We start from the raw sequence: 20,742 nt of genomic DNA on the forward strand, positions 1-20,742 counted from the left end.
CTGGCAACAAGCATGAAACCCCTGGCAATGAGCACGTTGGTAAGAAAAATGGTCATTACCGTATGGGGGGACAGCCACTTGTGTATTAGCCTAGAACCCAATCAGGCCCTGGTGGGATCATAAACTTCTGTCTGGCATGGGTCCCCAACTCTACATTCTCCTTTTGGGCCCTTTGTGCCCCAGTCTGACTTTGGGTATGTAGAACAACACTGCAGTTTATTTATATTATTATATTAGGTTTGCCCTCTCGCCCTCTTCCCTCCTGTTGTCAAAGCCCACTTCTCTTCACATTTCACTCACAGCTCTCCTATACTCCAACACTCAGTGACCATCTTCGTCTGCATACTCATCTCCATCATTGGCCTCAAGCCTCTAGTTGTATGTTGATTGGGTCCTCACTACTTACATTTAAGCTGTAATGTGTATTGTACTGTGGTGCTCTTTATTTGTACTGTATTTTTGTTATTTATTCAATGTTATGCCAAGTTTTGTCTCCCTGTATTGTTCCTTTGTACGGCGCTGCGAAACACTTGTGGCGCCTTATAAATAAAATTATAATAATAATAATAATAATAATAATATCCCTTTAATCGTTACACATTGTAACCAGCCGGGGGGGGGGAACACAACAACCCCCTCATGGGGGAAAAAACACACACACAAAGTATCCCCACAGGATAAAAAAAAGCACACATTCGCTCCCACAATAAAAAAAAAACACATATTTATATTGTCCTAGAGAAAAAAAATAAGAGACACCTAGGGGTAAACTTACTAAAGCTTTTAAAAATTGGGTGATGTTTTCCATAACAACAAATCAGATATGTCTCTCATTTCTCTATTTCATCCTAGGGAATAGTAGACAAAACGGTCGGTTGCTATTGGCAACCTCACCTGTTTTAATTTTTAGAAGCTTTAGTAAAAGTACCTCCTTGATTCAATGATTGCTCCCAAAGAACAAATAACATATTGATTATTTGCCCACCTGCACGGCACCCTTCAATGTTTTCGGCGCCTTGAGCTCGCCCTCTAAAGGAACCACCCTCGGATATTGGGCCTATTTTAGGGGCTCCCTCTCCTGCATCGTACTCCTCTGCAGTACACATCCAGCACCAGCGCTGCCATATCTGAGAGCTGCCATCATTGATGCAATCTCAGAACATGATGCACTGACTGTGAATCACTCACTACCAGGACCCTGGCCCTGGGCTTTACAAAGTAATTGACATAAAGGATCCAATTTCTTAAGCTGATGTAATTGAAGCGCAGACTTCTGCCAGGGTCCACTGCAAGCCAGTGGTCACATCTGGAGAGCCGGCTCCGTAAGTGGTCCCTGGGAGTATTTCATTATCTTCTCCTTTGATGCTCTCTGGCAAGAACCAGAAAAAAAAGAAAAGGAAAAGTCGAATTATTTTTACTAAATTAAATCTCCGGAATCTAGGCCACAAATTCCTGTCAGTCTGCAGAACAAACGAGACAATCTTCGTCTAGTACGGAGGTAAGATGAATCCCAATTGCAGAATGTATTGTATGAGAAAATGGTCGGTTTCCAGTTGAAAGGGTTCGGCCAGTATCAGGCGCCAAATGCGCCATTTTCGGCCTTCCACTTGCTGTACGCGGGACTACAGCATAGAGGCGCCCACCAGTCAGACATTTGTCCCCGGAGATGCATGCATTCAATTCTGGAGTATGCAAGATTGTGCGAGTGTGAAACCTGTGGTATTATAGTCAAGCCCCTCGTTAGTAGTAACGAACCACACTACAGACATTTTTCACACACGGCCTGTGACATGGCAGTTAGGAGCTTATTGGTTGGTTGTTTATCAATTCCTGATGCTTAGTGCATATGACCCTCTATCTGTATACTGGCCCTATATCAGCGCACAGCGTACCTCCCAGCTGCCCCTAATTTGACAGGATAGAACATTCATTCGCTGTTCTGCGTAACACTAGTGCCACACCCAGATCTGGCGTATCTGGGCTTGGCAGGGAGGCTCACAAAAATCAGGTGGCACTCCCTTTATTAATAATATTTCTGTGTCTGTGCTTTCTAAAGTTTGTTATCGACGCATGCTTGCCTCCTAAGAGGTTTATAAATGAAGGTTATTATTTTGCGGTATTATGACACGTATCCAAATAACAACAAAAGGTGCAGCTTATTATGTACGCAGCTAATTATTTATGTGCATTTAGAGATCAGACTCACTGACCTATACAAGTCTACACAGTCACATTAAGGTGTGAGGAGGTCTGCCCCAAACCAGAACAGTCTGTCATCTGCAATATCTGTCAGTTACTCAATTCAGCAGTTTCCAGGTGCATACAGATTGTGAGGCCCCCTGCTGGCCAGCGTTTGTAATAACCTCTCAGTGCCTGAGCTGGACTAGTGATATACAGTACTGTAATGCCCCTTTCAGACCGCACTTTTTACCCGTTATTTTGCCGTTTTTTTACCGTTTTAAAACGGTAATTTGTGCAGTCTGAAAGGTGCGGAGTCAATTTGCCGGTTCTATTGAACTGGTATTTCTATACGGTAATAAAGCAGGGTCCTACCCGTTTCAGACCTGGTTTTTTTTCATCCACTGTTTTCTATGGGTTAAAACGGGTTCAGTGCTGTGAAAGAACAAAAACTGCACTGAAATACCGTTTAAGGACAAAAACTGCTCTGAAATACCGTTTAAGGACAAAAACTGCACTGAAATACTGTGTAAAGACATGCGGTGTGAAAGGGGTTTTAGCCGGCAGACCCGTTTTTAGAAACGTTTTAAAATACCTGGTCAAAGCCAGTTTTGCGGTCGAAAGCAGCATAACCACCCAAACAGGAACTGCCCGGCTAGAAGAGGTTCCCTCTCATTGTAAATACTGGGACCCTGCTGAAGGGGGCCAAAATGAATGACATAATACTATCCCTTTGGTCTGTATTTTGTGAACTTGCCCCAAAGTGATGTTATCTTAACGCATTATATTTATAGTTGTAGCTATATATTGTTATTATTCCAGTTATCTCCTACTTTTAGAATTTCATCTATTTGCAAAACGATCATTATTTTGTTATCTTAAAATTTTATATTGTGAATACATGATAATAAATATATACAAATGCATTCAATACTATGGGGGAATTTACTAAAATGGGAATTCTACTTCACATGTGATGTTGGCATGGGCAACCAATCAGAATATACTTCTTATTTATTTCGCACCCTCTAGAAGATAGTAGACAGGATCTGATTGGTTGCCCATGTGAAGTAGAATTCCCATCTTAGTAAATCACCCCCTATGTGTTTAATGTGGTTTATTGGTATTGCGATGCCCTCAATGTACATTGCTACACAGTATGTAGGTGCTTTATAAAGAAAGGGTGATAATTATAATTCTAATACCAAAATAAACAAAAAATGATAGATCCACCTGTGGCCCCATTGGGGGAATAGAGGCGGAACATGGCTTCGGTCAGGGAATAATAAAGGTATGTATAATTGCTATACTGAGCTTACAATGACCTGCCCATGCCGGGTGTATCCTGCTTGCATTGTAGCAGAGGATATTTCTCTTGCCGTCTGTGCCTGGCGTACAAAGCGCCTTTTTTTTCTAAAACAAATAACAATTTTAAACCTATTTGAAATGGATTGGAATAAATGCTTTCTGCGAAAGCCAAAGATTTTAACAAACATTTTACGAGGCTTTTTAGTGCTGACGTTCAGCCTCACAATGTGATGATTGCTACTGCAAACCACGTCTAGGATTTAAGCCATATTCTCCTGAATGCAAATCTGGGAATCGTTTGGCAAACGGGGGGTAAATGGAGATTGTTGATGCTCTGTAAAAACTTCAGAATTGGAGGAGAGTCTAGGGATAGAACTGTGGGTTGCAGTAGAGCAGTGGTTCCTAACTCCAGTTCTCAAGTATTGCTAACAGGTCATGTTTTCTGGATTTTCTTAACTATACACATCTTCCAGAGACATACAGTGCATTTTGAAAACATGTCCTGTTGGGGGTACTTGAATCCTGCAATGGAGAAACCCAACAGGATGGGATGACTGTGAGCATCAGGTAAGGGGGGAGATTCTCTAAGCTAAAAATGCGGTAAAAACCCCATTATCTGGGTTTTTACCGCATTTTGGGATGCTGTAAGCATCCCCCACTGGGGGGGGGCATCGCCAGAAAAATCTGGCGATGCCCCATAGAAGCCTATGGGCTTCTACCGCAACCCTCCGCCACCCTGTACCGACCCATCGCCGCCCTGCACGGACCAACGCCGCCCCGCATTGCCCCCTCTCACCTCTTAACACAAGAGCTGTCCTTTGCCATAATTATCGCATATGTTAGTGCATATGCGATAATTATGAATGCGAACTGCGGCGATAGGGGGCGGAGCTGGGGTGCGGATGTTAGAGCATCCCCCTAGAGCCCCTTAAATACACTGCGCCAGGTAGAGCCCCTTATACATATTATGTTAAGCAGAGCCCTCATTACACATATTACACTAGACAGGGCCCTGTTACACGTTAAGCCAGGCACAGCCCCTTATACACATTACACTAGTCAAAGCCCCTGTTACACACATTATGATGGACAAAGCCCCCATTAGATATTATGCCGGGCAGAGCCCCCCCCTATAAGTTACGCCAGACAGAGCACTATTACACATTATGACAGGCAGAGCCCCCATTACATGTTACATCAGGAAGAGCCCCATTAAACGTTACGGCAGGCAGAGCCCCCATTACAAGTTATGCCAGACAGCACCAAACTACACATTATGCCAGGCAGAGCCCCCACTACATGTTACACCATGCAGAACGCCCTATTACGCCAGGCAGAGCCCCCGTTATACCAGGCAGGGTCCCCGTTAATCCAGGCAGGGCCCCCATTGCACGTTATGCCAGGCCATGAAGACACATCCCTTGCCCGATGCTCGCGGACCATCGAATGATTTCTCCAGGGCACGCAAATATAAGTCAGTGGAGACGGACTTATATTTGGGGGCTTCCATCTGAAGACATGGCAGGCGGCTAACGTCAGCCACCCACCCACCCCCCACATGCCTGCATTCCCATGAAACGCTGGGTGTTCACATGGGCGCGACCCGAGTCCCACGCCCCCACTTGCATCGCTACATGCGAACGGTCCGGTGACATTGCATATAGCCAGGCAACCCATTTAAACATGCTCATCATTACACTTCAATTCTATCTATTGCCTTACCTCATTGTCTAAACTGGAAATCAAAAAATAAATTGGTGTCAATCACTTTCTAATTAAATGTTTATTAACCCCTTCACGACATATGACGTATATATACGTCATATGTCGGTTGGGGGTGAATCAAGCCAGCTCACGGAGTGAGCTGGCTTGATAGAGAGCAGGTAATGGCTGTATATTACAGCCATGTCCCTGCTCTCACGGCCACGAGCGGCGAGTTCGCCGATCGCGGCCGTTTAACCCTTTAAGCACCGCGGGCAAAGCGCCCGCAGTGCTCAAATAGCTGATCGGAGGGGGGGCGCCCCCCTCCGGCGCCGATCGGGGCCCCCCGCAGCGCGATCGGAGGGTGCCGATCGGTTGCCATGGTAGCCAGGGGTCTAATGTAGACCCCTGTGCTGTCCGTGTATTCATACCTATTACATCCTGCCTCAGGCAGGATGTAATAGGAAGTGAAAAAAATCACTACGTTCAGCCATAGAGCTCTATGGCTGAACCTAGTACAGGCGATCGCGCCCCCTAGTGGTCAAGTACACTAGGGGGCCTTGTAGTAAAAGTAAAAAAAAAAAAAAAATAAAGTTTAAAAATAAAAAAAAAATAATAAAATATTAAAAGTTCAAATCACCCCCCTTTCCCCATTTCCCAAATAAAAATAAATAAATAATAAAAAAACCAAACATATTTGGTATCGCCGCGTTCCTAAAAGTCCGATCTATTAAAATATAACATTAGTTATCCCGCACGGTTAAAGGCGTAAACGGAAAATAATCCCCAACGCCAAAACTACGCTTTTTGGTCGCATCGCCTACCCAAAAAAAAATAGCTAAAAGAGATCAGAAAGTCGCCCATATCCCATAATGGTATTAATTAAAAAGTACACTTCAGCCCGCAAAAAATGAGCCCTCACCCAGGTCCGTAGGTGGAAAAATAAAAAAGTTATAAGCCGCAGAACATGGCGACGCGACGCAAATTCGAAAAACCGTAACATTTTCTATTTTTTTTTTTAGTGGTAAAATGTAACGAAAACTATATAAGTTTGGTATCACCGGAATCGTAACGACCCATAGAATAAAGATAACCCATCATTTTAAACGAACTATGAACTCCAAAAAAACCGTAACCAGCGCAAAATTGTGGAATTGCGTTTTTTTTTTTTTTACCCCACATTGAATTATTTCCTGATTCCCCAGAATATTATACGGTATAGTAAATGGTACCATTAGAAAGTACAACTTGTCCCGCAAAAAAAAAGCCCTCATGTGTCTATATAGCCGGAAAATTAAAAAAGTTACGCTTATTTGAACACAAGGAGGAAAAAAAAAAAAAAAATTACCTTAAAAGGCAATGTCGTGAAGGGGTTAAGTTTCTGTTGCTATGTGTAATGTCAAAATTGAAACACTGCTTTGATATATGTGCTGCTCTTCATTTCCACGTACGCCTGCGCCTTTCCTTCATTTATATAGAAGAAGATGATACATGGCAATCATGTGGGTTGTGCATAGCAACCAGACATGTCCTTTTTAGATAGCATCTACCTTTCTAGCAATTACCATTATTGCTCAACTTATGTTGTTTGGTTCTGACATTAGTAGACTGGAAGAGATGACATAGTATATGTAACAACAATATGATTTTAGCCCACGTAAAATGGTGCAATGTCCAAACCACCCAACGATAACATTTCTGAACAATGGTCATAACATCCAAATATGCAGTTATCTCCTTCATAGATTTGAATTAGTTAGCATTTTTCGACATTGTGTGGACCCCACAACAAACTGTTTTACTACACTTGCTTGCTAAATGTCACCTTGCATATAGACCCTCATAGATAAGTGTTATGCTTCTTTAAAGGAATCTACACTGAAATCAACTATTCCACCATATAGAAATTTGACTGCTATCAAATGTTGATGTATTTGTTACCTAACTGTGTTAAACAAATTTAACTTGCCTTTTCTTAACACGATCCACCTCACGCACTTGTGGTGCAACCGCATTAATCTCCGCTGTCATGTCGTCCCAAATCTTCTCCTTCATTGTGGGTGTCAACCTCTTGTGTGTCAACGCAATCCAATCCCGTGCTCGGGGGACCAATATTTCAAGTTCCTCCTCTTGGAATGCTTTGTTCTTTTTTGGAATTTCTCCTGTTGTCCTCCTCCTGCCACGCTTACTAGTTGATGACCTTGCAGTGCTGGCCTGGCTAATCTCTTGTGAAGCCACCTGCTGTGTTCCCAATGATTCTGCTGAAGCTGTAGATGGTCCTGCCTCAGCGGTACCCATTTGCTGGTCATTTCTGAGTGAGACATTGGGCCTCTGCCTCACATTGGCAGTAATAAGCATTTGGCATTTGAGGCGCAAACCCTAAAAAAAAAACATAAAACCCGGCGTCAATTCCGATTTTTATTTTCCGTAAATATTCTATGATTGGCATTCCATCAAATTGCTGGCTTCCCTAATGTGATAGGGGCTGTGGATGGGACCCATGTACTATTCGTGCCTCCATCACGCAGTGAGAAAATATATAGGAACCGCAAAATGTTCCACTCAACGTGATGGTGGTATGTGGACCATCCATGAGAATTCTCGCCTTCAACTCGAAGTTTTCCGGAAGTGCCCATGACTCTTATGTTATCCGACAAACCGGGATTCGGCAAAGACTCCAAGAGCTTGAAGGCCGTGATGCGTGGGTTCTGGGTGACTCAGTTACCCATGTACACCCTGACTGCTTACGCCGATCTTGGGCAAGCAGCAGTAACCGTGATACGGGCGGGTGACAGGGGTACTTTCCGCACCCAGCGCCACTGGTTATACTCTGCACGCTAAGACCAGTTTTTGAGCCTCCCTGTACTACACTGTAGTCAAAGGACGCATGAGGTATGTGCCCGTGCACGGCCTCAGGGATGCAAGACAACTGCTGAGGTGGGGTTCCGTGTACAGCGGAGACCCGTTGGCGCAACTATTACATCAATCAAAATGCATTGGTAAGTGGAGAGGGGGTATCGGGGGACACACTGGAGTGCGGTCGGCGCACGCTTCGCAAGAGCTTCGTCAGGAAGGGGTTTTGTGTCTATACACAATAAAAATACAGGGTAGTGGCAGAAAATAACAATATTAGGCAAGGCCATAATGTATCCATTAGGCTGTTGGATATAAATGTGTAATCCCTGCTGCTATTACCCTTCACCAGCAGCAACATCACACATAGGTTAGTATGGATTAAGGAAATGATGGAAATGAGAGCCACACCTTAACCACATTACATTGACATAGTGTCTACATGATATTTATTTACAAAGGGAAGTACTTATAATGGTAGTTGCTTAACAGTATATTGCTGACTGCTAAGGCTTGTCAAGTTTGACAGAAGTTCAGGGCTAGGTGGGCTTTTTAAACATAAATTGTTATTGTCTTTTATAAGCAACAGAATTAATATGGTAAACAACTGTGTGTGTGTGTGTGTGTGTGTGTGTGTGTGTGTGTGTGTGACCATGATAGTAGTTTGTTTCATGTTGAAAGCAGCACCCTATGTAATTGTGTGTATCTATGATGTTTGATACTGTAAGTAATTTTGACATATTTTATGCATCACAGTATTAAATGTATACATGAATATCAATAGTAATGTTGAACTCCCTTTAACATGCCTACAGATTACCAGAGACAAGTCCACGGGGGCGTCCGAGGGACACTACAAAGGATGAGGGAGCACCTCCTCATGTTGGCCCAAGATGTGCAGGACCTTCTTCGTTAAATTTAATTTTTCATGACAGTTAGAAGTTGTCTGTGTGTTCATGTTTAATTTAACAGTGTTTTTGTATCTTGTGTAATATATTTATGTAACTCGCAAAAGGTAGATACTGTATAGAGATGTGTGGTTGCATAAAGTGGAAGCAAGTGAAGGGTAATGAATACATGTTGCTGAAGGTGTAGTGGTAGGAAGGGGAGTCAGCCACAGAAGCGATATTGAAGGTTTTTCAATGAACTGATTTAAACTTGCAGGGGAGGAGAGGTGCCCCCTTGGGAGCAGAAGCCCGGTGGCAGATGACTCCATTGCCTCCCAGAGTTATGTCTCTGGGCAGTAAGCATAATGATTTACACACGTACTGTGTTTACAACTGTAGGTATTTTACATTTATTATGTGTTATTCATAATTAGTAAATTTTTTGTGCTTGCATTTGCCTTGCAATTAATATATAGTATGCAGACATATACACAGGTAAAGGTGCAACAATAACATAATGCAACTTAACATGATGTAAGGGTTAATATCAATTGGAAGTAATGTGTTTAAGTGTCAATTAGGAAGTAATTGATTTCAATCAAAATTAATATATATGGTACAAGTTAGGCTAATTGGATAAGTGTGTTATGTGGGTGAAGCATGACTTGGCGCAAAAACGCCAACTCAGTGCGTACGGTCAGCTTCCCGTCCGTTCAGACGCAGTAAGACCGTGCTAAATCTTTAACGTCCGACCGCACACGGACGTGTGGTTGCAGTCCGAAGACACTCCCTCTTCTGTTGAAGTCCGTCCGAACGAATGCGGACAACATGTAGGCGTGTGTTCTCTTCCGTTCCGATGTGCGGTGCACATCCGAAAGATTCAACTAGAATAAGGGCCCATGTGCACTGCAGGGGGTCAGATGTAAAATGTGCTGAGAGAATTAGATTTGGGTGAGTTATTTTGTTTCTGTGCAGGGTAAATACTGGCTGCTTTATTTTTACACTGCAATATAGATCTCACTTTGAAGTAAAACCCCACCCAAATCTAACTGGGTGGGTTTTGGGTGGGGGAATGGGTAGATTGGGGGATGGGGTTGTGGAAAGAAGGGTTGGGTTTTGGGTGGGGGAATGGGTTTATTGGGGGGCAGGGTACTCCACCTCCTCAATCGCATCCTCCACCATGGAAGTACTTCTGCGCCTCCCCCATGCTCTCTCTGTGATGCGCAATTGTTCATCAAACATAGGAAAAGAAACACAGAAAAAATGAAAATAGTTAATTAATTTGCTTTTCATATGTACAAATATAACAAATATCGCAAACACATACACACACACACACACACAAATACATAAACACACCCCCATTTATTTTTTCACCACGTTTGCTAAAATTTGCAGGCTAGGTTTCGCATTTACAATGTGCAACATGTTGCTACTTACCACGATGGACTCTTCACCTCAAGCGCACTAGGAGGGTGGGTTGCCGCCTGCGGAGGTCAGACCACCAGCGCTCCAAATGTAGGATGCTCGTATGATCGTACCAGTCCGATTACAGATCTGGCTGTGCACCTCCACATATGCCGCCCGTTTGGCGGCACTGGAGACATAGGGCACTGCCCTGCCCACCCTCCTATCCATAACTTTCAATAGGAGTTTCAGCACCATCTTACTGAACGCTGGTGCTCTCATATTGGCAATGGCGCAGCTAATAGATATACACCCATATTTCTCCTATTCTCCTATTGGTTGTTGACCTTTTGAATGGTATTAACTTTATTAATAATCTTGAATTGAACATTCATATGATGTAGCTATAGGCCGCTGGACAATGCATGCGCATATTCACATATGTATGGAAGGGTATATATGCGCAAGTACACACGTGTATATTTATATGCACATGTATGTGCATGGCTATATACAGTATACACGCATTGTTCACAGGCCTGCTAAATTTAGACAGTATGGGGGAAATTTACTAAAGGAAATTTGTAAAAAAAAATAGGTGTGTTTGTATCCAGAAATACACTTATTTTTGACATTTACTATTCCGAAAATACGGCAATTCGTATTCGTATTGATAGCACATCAATACGACTACGAATTGCCGTATTTTCGGGATAGTAAATGTCAAAAATAAGTGTATTTCTGGATACAAATACACCTATTTTTTTTACAAATTTCCTTTTAGTAAATTTCCCTCTATATGTTTTAGATAGTATGATGCAAGCCAAAACCACGCTGAATTATATTTTTATTTACATGAAATACACGTCAAATAATGTTAAAGGAAATAACTATAAATCCATCCTCCAAAAAACAATAATAAAAAAAACTTTTTTTAAAGTAAAAAAACAAAACAATTTTGCCCTTACAAAAAAAACGCAATGATGAACATGAACAACTGTACGTGTTTACATACAAATGTAACGGTGCCTGTGTATCAACTGGGCGCCCGATTTTTTCATTGCATGCCACTACTTAAGGCATGCGATGCGATGCGATTTTTCAGTGTAAAGACCCGATTTTTTATTGTATAGTCAACCATAGTCAATTGTATAGTCAACCCCCCCCCCCCCAAAAAAAAAACTCACCAAGCAATCCGGCATAATCAGCTATAAAGAAGAAAAAAGAAAAAAAAAATTTAATCTGTAAGGCAATATCCCATTGCACAACACTTGCATCCAAAACCAGGAACTTTGCACACACACACCCACACATTGCCACAAATTATGTATTAGCAAACAACTTTTACATTGTAAACAAAGGGTGTGCCAGCGCTAGCTGTTTTTAATAATGTAAACAAGACAGTTCCTTGTGGCTGGATATTAGGAATAGTGCAGATATCCCATACATTTTTGAAAGTCCAGAAATAACAGAAGTTCCCAATCGTCGATGGGAGACTGGACTGGTCACATTTGGGACATCCGGGGGATCCCCCACCCCCGTTGATTGACGGTATAGGCAGTGAGGGCAGCGGGATCCCCACGAGCTTGAGCAATTAATACTGCTGCTATATATACTGGGCCCTGAGCTCTCAGTCCACACTTGCTCCTGAGGAAGCCGTACACAGACTATCCGGGGAAACGCGTTGAGCTGATAATAATTGTATCCAGTCCATTCTCCCATCGACGATCGGTAACTCCTGTTATTTCTGGACTTTTAAAAATTGATGGGATATCTGCACTATTCCTAATATCCAGCCACATGGAGACCACACGCCAAATAAGGGAGGCTTGAGCCCTTGAAATTATAGGGCACCCAAGGACATTTGGGGTCACCACTCTCTGGACATACAAATCCTTCCAGGAGATACAGAGGATGGTAATATAAAATCAGACCATTTCAACCATTGATGGAGGCCTATACGTGATCCTTTACCCATCCCAGATCTATATATTTTATTATATTGCTCAATTTTTTATCCATATTTTTATGTGTTTTGCTGATATTGATTGATTAATTGATTAATAAATAATTAGTATATGAGAACCGTCTTGTTTACATTATTAAAACAGCTAGCGCTGGCACACCCTTTGTTTATATTTCTGTATTCTTTTTTGGGTCTGACAACCCAGTGCCAGCTGCTATTGACAGCGCACCACTCCACTTCCTCTTTTTCAACTTTTACATTGTAAATAAAACATCTCTTCGGACGACATGCATAATGAAAGAGAGTCATAGAGTTTGATTTAATAACCTCACAACTAAATGTCCAATAAACCTTAGACTAGGTACAGATGAAGCGCCGTTCATCCAGCGCCAGGGCTCGTCAGACCGGCGGGGGGGGGGGGGGGGGGGGTGGAAACCCTGCCCATCTCCGCTTCAGGGAGGCAGGCATGCAGGGTTAGGGGAGGGGTGGGGAGGTGAGGGAATGCAGTGGGGACTGGCGGCGAGGCGACGGTGACCCAAGAGTAGCCCTGTTGTAAGGGGACACACGCGCATCTCGTGCGCGCACGTCCCTTTCTGCCAGCTGGCACGGGTTGGCATGTGGCGAATCCACCGCCAGCCCCTGCAAAGATGAAAGACACTACAACTGTAATGATGGTTTATTTGGACAAAAATCTTCAACAATTGGGTCTGAAGATACATTTACCCGAAAAAATGAGACAACACATGATCACGCATCTGGTACCCACATATGTTCTCCGGGGTTCTGGGTGGGCACTTGGCAATGTCCTGCAGCTCGAGTGGCTGCATGTCCTCCTCAAGGAAGGGAACATTCCTCCTTACAGCGATGTTATGCGAAAAGCAAAACATTCCCACAATCCTTGGCACCATTGTCGTCACTAGTGCGGGAGAGCACACGAAAATGACCCTTTAAGAGGCCAATCGTGTGCTCCATCACTTAACTGGTGGCAACATGCTCCGCATTGTCCTGTGGGCCCGATGTTGGAGAGCTGTAAGGAGTAAGCAGCCAGGGTGTGCAGGGGTAACCAGAGTCACCCAGAATCCACGCATCACGTCCTTCCAGCTCTTTTAGTCTACGCCATATCCCGGTTTGACGGATGACATTAGAGTCATGGGCATTTCCGTTAAAGTTGGAATTAAATGCCAGGATTTCCATGGATGGCCCAGAAATCACCATTACTTTCAGCAAGTGGAACATCTTCCTGTTTTACGGAAGATGTACATGTGTCCCATCCACAGCATTTATCACATTGGGGAAGCCAGCAAGGTGGTGAAATTGCTGCTTACACCTGTCAAGGGTATCCTGGTCAAATGACATTGCCATGAGGTGCCCCTTGCGCTAAAACATGGCAGACATAACGAGCCTCGGGATCCGGCTGAAAGCAGGCTGGGATATTCCTGCAAGTACTCCCACTACTTGCTGGAAGGATTCTGAGGTGCAGAAATGTAAAACCGCCAACCACTAGGTGATCGGCGGTTCTGCTGTTGGGAGCCTGTGACAACTTTCAAGATCACTCAGTATTAAAGAGAGAGTGTCTAAGATGATATTTGGAGGCAAAAGATACATAGTTACATAGTAGTTAAGGCTGAAAAAAGACTTGCGTCCATCTAGGTCAACCTTGGTCGTGAGTATGATCTATTAGCTTTGTCCCTTGTTATACGTAGTGTATTCTGATATCTTTAAAGAGTATGATTATTGTTTGTACCCCTGGAAGTTTTTAACCATTAGATGTTTGTCCAACCTTATTTTATATGTATTTATTGTCTCTGCCGACACCACCTCTCCATCTGCCGACACCACCTCACCAGGAAGAGAGTTCCATAGTTTGGCTGCCCTGACCGTAAAAACATGGTTCCTTCTTAGGGAACAAAATCTTCTTTCCTCTAATCTAAACTCGTGCCCACGTGTCCTAGAGTCCTTCCTTACAGAAAAAGTGGCACCTGGCAGTTCCTTATATTGGCCCCAGATATATTTCTACATATTTAGCATGTTCCCCCTTAAACGTCTCCTCTCTAGCGCAAACCATCCCAAAAAGTTCAATCTGTCCTTATAACTTAAATTCTCCAATCCCTTTATTAGTTTTGTTGCTCTTCTTTGGACTTTTTCCAGTTCTATAAAGTCCTTTTTATAGTGCGGGGCCCAGAATTGTACTCCATAGTCTAGGTGAAGTCTAACCAATGCTTTGTTACCTCATCATCATCAGGCATCCCGAATAGGGAAACACGTGTGCCGAAGATTCTGGCCTGGCCTCCTTCGGCGAGAAGGTGGAGCCGGACGTTGCCCCTGCCATGGCACCATCACATGCATTGCGGCCTCTGCCAGCTAAAATGTTAAAAATGTTAACACATACTGACATAAAGTACCAATAGCTAAATCTAAAAATACATACAGGCAAAACAGGTGTTGCAACATTCATTTCTGATGATTTCTGTGGAACGAATTGCAAAACAAGGTATAGTCAATTGGATTGTGCCAAACAAAGGATGTACCATAAAGTAATTTTTTAATTATTATTGCCTTCATAAAACAACCAATAACACCAATTATTACTACGTCTTCCATACGTAGCCACAACATTTCCGTTTTAAAATATTGTGTATAACATTTTTAGAAATGTAACAATAAATAAGTTTGTTAAACGAGACGATTCATGTTTGCATTCATTCAAACATTACTTTATTAATGCCCATTATAACTATGCTAACATTTACACAAACATAAACATATTTTGCTTAGGGAATGTATACCCTGCAGGGCCAGCTCCTGAAAGTGGCCCATGGACAAATGACATGCTTTGCGATACATTCCATACGTTTGCATGTGCGTGCCCTTTGCGTAGGATTCTATACAATCCATAGTGTGAGCAGCAGATACTTCAAGAAGTGCGCAATGGTATGTCAGCAGCAGCGAGCTAACTAACCCCAGCTTGCATTGTTAACAACTCACACATTGCTGGCTGTGTACAAACAGTAGCAAAGTGTTCCTAAAAGTTGCTACTTAAGGCCCCCATACACTATACGATTTTGGGACGATTTCATCCGATTTTGGCACTTTGGGCCAATAACCGGATGAAATCGCCCCAAAATCGCAGGTGTGTGATATATGATCCGATCCGATGCGCGGTCCCGTGCGCATCGGACCGGATCAGGGAGGTCCGACGGTCAGCACATAAGATCATCCGACCTCCTTGTATGCTATGCATATGCCTGCCCACCTGTCAGGCATATGCATGCAGACACCGGGGGGCGGGGGAGCACGGCGGGCAGACACACTGACCTGGCCGGCATGCTGTGATAACAAATAGCAGCGGCAGTAGTGGGGGCGGGCGGCGGCTCACAAATGAGTTCCCGGCGGGTGCCGGGTGCGGCGAGTGATGCTGACCTGGCCGGCATGCTGTAATCACAAATAGCAGCGCTGCCGCTGCGGGACGGGACGCACAGTGGCGGCTATTAGATTTTCAAAATACCTGGCAAATGACCGGCCGTTCTGTGATGGGCTGAGAGCTCTCTCAGCCAATCACAGCACGGCCGGTCATTTGACAGGTATTTTGAAAATCTAATAGCCGCCACTGTGCGTCCCGTCCCGCAGCGGCAGCGCTGCTATTTGTGATCACAGCATGCCGGCCAGGCACTACTGCCGCCGCCCGCCCCCACTACTGCCGCTGCCCGCCCCCACTACTGCCGCTGCCCGCCCCAACTACTGCCGCTGCCCGCCCCACTGCTCCTCACCGCCCTGCAGCTCCCCATTTGTTTTAAATGTGATAAATCAAAAGCGATTTATCACATGTAAAAACTGGCTCATCAAGTGCCAAATTGTATGTGAGCCTCCCGGGGAGCTGCCGGGCGGCTCACAGGAGAATTGGGTCCGACTTGTCCTAAGGACAAGTCGGCCTAATGTATGGGGGCCTTTACTCTTGCTGAAGTAAGGAAACACCTTATGTACACAAACTTCCCCAATGGACACTGGCAAACAGACATTAGCACAATGTCCCAGAGGCGTAACTATGGGAGACAACGGTGTCATCTGCCGTCGGGCTCCTGCTCTCAAGGGGGCACCTCTCCTACCTACAGATTTGCATCAGTTAATTGAAAGCCTTTAATATAGCTTCTGAGGCTGACTCCCCCTCCTAGCAGGACCATAGACCACACATTTTTTATTTTGCACATAATATACATACATACGGTACAAGCATACTTATAAGGTGTTGCGGGGGGAGGGGGGGGGGGGCACTAATATTTTTCTTGCATCCGAGCAACTGGGACGAACTTACGCCACTGCAATGTCCTACATTCCTTATATAGGGTCATTACATGTGTCAAGCGTTTATTAGTAGGGATGGGTGTAAAATCTGGATTATGGATTGGAGACCAAGATACCTTGCAAGTAATTTGTCATAATCACATCTATCACATAATGATTTCTACAATAATATTCGGTAATTGGTCCAAAGACTATACTTTAACATGGATTACATTTCCACTTTTTAAACGAGTGCATGCAGGGTACTTGTTTCCTAGCACGGCGCCCACAAATTGCTTAGAGGGCTATTATGCGTAGGAAAATCGCATCGCATGGGCCATTTTAGTGACGTGCGATGCGATGCAATTTTTTATGTCATTTATTCACTGCTCTGTGTGCCCCAGGTGATCGCATCGCACCTCCCGCCAAATCACATGCGATCGCTTGCGATTTTATAAGGTGTGCGATCCCATTACATTAACTGTACAATAATATGATTTTATGACATACAAAGAGGTTTTAGGCACCCCCCTCCCACTATCCATGCCACCCTAAAGCGTGGCGAGCGCAGCGAGTCCTGCGTGGGGCGGCGGAACGCGTCCTCCGACATTTTTATATCCCCACTATCCAAATTGACAGAACCATTGACAGAACCATGCACAGATCATTGAGATCTGCGCATGGTTCAGTCTTAAAAAATGTTTAAAGTTCAAAAAAAAAAAAAAGGTGTGGGGTCCCCCCTCCTGAGCATAACCAGTCCCAGGCTCACAGAGCCAGACCTGGTTCCAAAAATATGGGAGATACAAAGTGTAGGGGTCCCCCATATTTTGGAAAACAGCCCAGGGACTCTTGAACCAGTCCTGGTTCCAAAATTACGGGGGACCAAAAAACTGGGGGCCCTTCATATTTTGGAATCAGCACCGGGCTCCAACAGTCCACGGTGTCATGCCACAGCTGTAGGACACTTTTTATGTAATGTCCCCCGGCGGTACCATACGCTCCGTGGCTTGTCAGCCCTGGACAGGGTACCTTGGGGAGTGGGGACCCCCTCAATAAAGGGGCTCCCCCCAGGCTTCACCCATCCAGGGCTGTCTCCGGCGTCCCTGGGCGGTGCGCCGGGCTGATACGTGTAAAAAATAAATAAAAAACATTGCTTTTTACAGGTGAACTACAAGTCCCAGCAGGCCTCCCCCACATGCTGGGACTTGGCGAACCACGAGTCTCATGTGGGGCATTAATTGCCCCCCTTCGACTTATAGTTCATCTGTAAAAATAATGTTGAAATAAAAAGCACAGAGAAAAGTATAGCTTTACTTGGTGATTCATCGAGCCCTACAGGCGCTCTTTACACCGTCGTAAGGGGCTGCGCCCCCTTAATTTGTAAACCTTTGTATATGAGAAATATGGTTAGAATTGCCCTGTATTGCAACTTGAGTTATAGGTGAAATGTGTTAAAAAGAAAGCATATGATTTGGAAGGGGGTGTGTATTGTTTTGTTTAATTAAAAAGCGGTTAGAGTAAGATGTATATTGATAGTGTGGATGGTACAGTGACATTTGTCGGTGTGTGTGGGGGGGGCTGTGTGTGCGTGTTGTTTAGGTGTGTGTGTGTGCAATAGTATAGTAGGGTGTTTTTGAGTCAGCGGCTCCCCATTGGCGGAGGTCACGACACAGGAAAACAGGAGGCTGGGTAGTGATAGGGGTGTGTGGGCATAAGGGGGACTAAAGAGGAGGATGGGAGACACTGTGCAGCTTCTGCCAGTGGGTGAGGGTCCAGCATGGCAGTACAGGAGTACAGGACAGTGGCCCTGAGTCAGTGTCTCCTCCTACTGGGTGGGAGTTTGGGTGCATGAGAGCAGGAGGCTGGGCTATGAGGCATGATAGGGGTATGTGGGCAACACAGCGTCAGCGACTCCCCAGTGGTGGAAGTTACAGTTCAGGAGAGCAGGAAGCTGGGTAGTGATAGGGGTGTGTGGGCATACGGGGGACTAAAGAGGGGCACAGGGGTGCCGTGAATTGCTGGAGCGGCGCGGGGGGTGCCGTGAATCAAGGGAGGGAGGGGGCGCAGGTGTCCGCGAATCGCGGGAGAGGGCGGGGGTCCGCAAAGCGTGGGAGGGTGCGTGAATCGCGCAAGGGGGGGTTGCGAATTGCGGGAGGGGGGGTGCGCGGGGGGTGACGTGAATCGTGGGAGGGGACGTGAATCGCGGGACGGGGGCGCGGGGGGGTCCGCGAATTGCAGGAGGGGGGGGGGGCACGGGGCGCGATGAATCACCTAGTTGGTTATATATTCTTGTAGCAGGATGGTAGGATGTTGCTGTCATACAGAATGCATTTACATAAACAGTAATAGTGGCAGTAAAAGATCTGACTTAAAACACCTACAGTAAAACAGAACAGGTATTGTATATTATACAACGTCTTGGTTGATGATGTCTAGGTTGACGTGCACAAAGTTGCCAGTGGAAAAAAATTGCCACAAGAAAAAATCAACACAGAAAGGTCAACACATGTAAATGTTGACATAAGTGTGGCACTTCATTGGTGTCCATGTCGACACATGAGAATGAATATGAAAACATTTAAAAAATGAAAATAAATCTTCAAAAACTCATGTCAACCTTTTTCATTGCCGACCATAGCCATTTCAGTGTTTTGCATGTGACATTTAATCCTGGGGTTGCCGTGAATGGCGGGGGGGGGGGGGTGTCCGCGAATTACGGGAGGGGGGGTCGCGGGGTGCCATGAATTGCGGGAGGGGGGTCGCGGGGGTTGGGTGCCGTGAACCGTGGGAGGGGGGTCACGGGGAGGGGGGTTGCCGCGAATCGCGGGAGGTTACGGGGTGGGGGATGCCGTGAATCGCGGGAGGTGGGGTCACGGGGGTGTGCCGCGAATCGCCACAAGAAAAAATCAACACAGAAAGGTCAACACATGTAAATGTTGACATAAGTGTGGCACTTCATTGGTGTCCATGTCGACACATGATAATGAATATGAAAACATTCAAAAAATGAAAAATAAATCTTCAAAAACTCATGTCAACCTTTTTCATTGTCGACCATAGCCATGTCAGTGTTTTGCATGTGCCATTTAATCCTGGGGTTGCCGTGAATCGCGCGGGGGGGGGGGGGGTGGTAGTTGGGGGGCGTCCGTGCGAATAGCGGGAGGGGGGGCGCGGGTGGTTGCCGCGAATTGCGGGAGGGGGGCGCAGGGGGTGGTCGTGCGGGTTGCATCGAATCGTGGCATGGGGGGTCTGTCGCGAATCGCGGGAGGGGGGGTGTCGAGGGGGGTGCTGGGAATCGCGGGAGGGGGGGTCACGGGGGGGGGGCAAATCGAGGGAGGGGGCGCGGGGGGGTGCTCACCTGGTGGCTGTGGAGTAGCTGGGCAACATGGGGAGGCAGAGGGTGTCTGGCACTGTGGGCTCACTGGGCTGGTTCTCTGTCATGTGAGTCAGAGGCTCCACCCAGCGTTACAGACACACTCACACACTTTGAGTTACAGATGTAGCCAAATATATAAGAGATTACATACACATACAGTATTTTTGCACCAGCGTACTTACCATTCCAGGCTCCAGCGGTGTCTATCTCCCCTGCACATCACCCCACACTGACTGCGGGGTGACATGGCTTCCTCTGCAGTAATGACAGTGGGGATCCCCACTGTCATACTGCTTTAGAAGCACTGAGCCCTGATTGGCTGTAGGCGACTCCATAGAGCCCTGCTGGGACTCGTAGTTTACCTGTAAAAAGCAATGTTTTTTTATTTATCTTTAGAAAGTATCAGCCCGGTGTCCACTGCCGAGGGATGCAGAGGACTGCCCCAGGCTTCAGCCTTGGATGGATGAAGCCTTTTTGTCCCCCATATTTTTGGAACCAGGTCCGGCTCAATGAACCTGGGTCTGGTTATACTCAGGATGGGGGACCCCACGCTTTTTTAAAAATAAAGCGCACATTACCATGTCTCCAAAATCGCACATGTCCTCAAATTCGCACATTTTCATGACTAAACATCGCATTTTTTAGCCGGTAATTCGCATTTCATTAAATAGTCAAATTTTCCTCCCAAAAAATAGCAATTTTGAAAAATGCAATAAGGTGCGATTTTGTAACCTTACTAAAAATCGCATCCAGCAGATGGCATGCAACATCGGGTGCTGGAAGCGGGT

The 20,742-nt window shown here is 45.3% G+C and overlaps 1 protein-coding gene across 1 annotated transcript in view; it reads left to right on the forward strand.

Moving 5' to 3' along the window:
• The window catches only part of ST6GALNAC3 (ST6 N-acetylgalactosaminide alpha-2,6-sialyltransferase 3), a 377,640-nt gene extending 367,629 nt beyond the window's left edge, over nucleotides 1–10,011 (forward strand). Inside the window, exon 4 of the mRNA XM_083157785.1 lies at nucleotides 8,856–10,011. Within this exon, the coding sequence (XP_083013911.1) occupies nucleotides 8,856–8,979 (124 nt within the window). The 3' untranslated portion in view covers nucleotides 8,980–10,011. The remainder of the gene's footprint in view (nucleotides 1–8,855) is intronic.
• The last annotated feature ends 10,731 nt before the right edge of the window (nucleotides 10,012–20,742 follow it).

This window comes from Crinia signifera, chromosome 8 (genome assembly GCF_055691185.1).
Source record: "Crinia signifera chromosome 8, ASM5569118v1, whole genome shotgun sequence".
Classification (NCBI taxonomy): domain Eukaryota; kingdom Metazoa; phylum Chordata; class Amphibia; order Anura; family Myobatrachidae; genus Crinia; species Crinia signifera.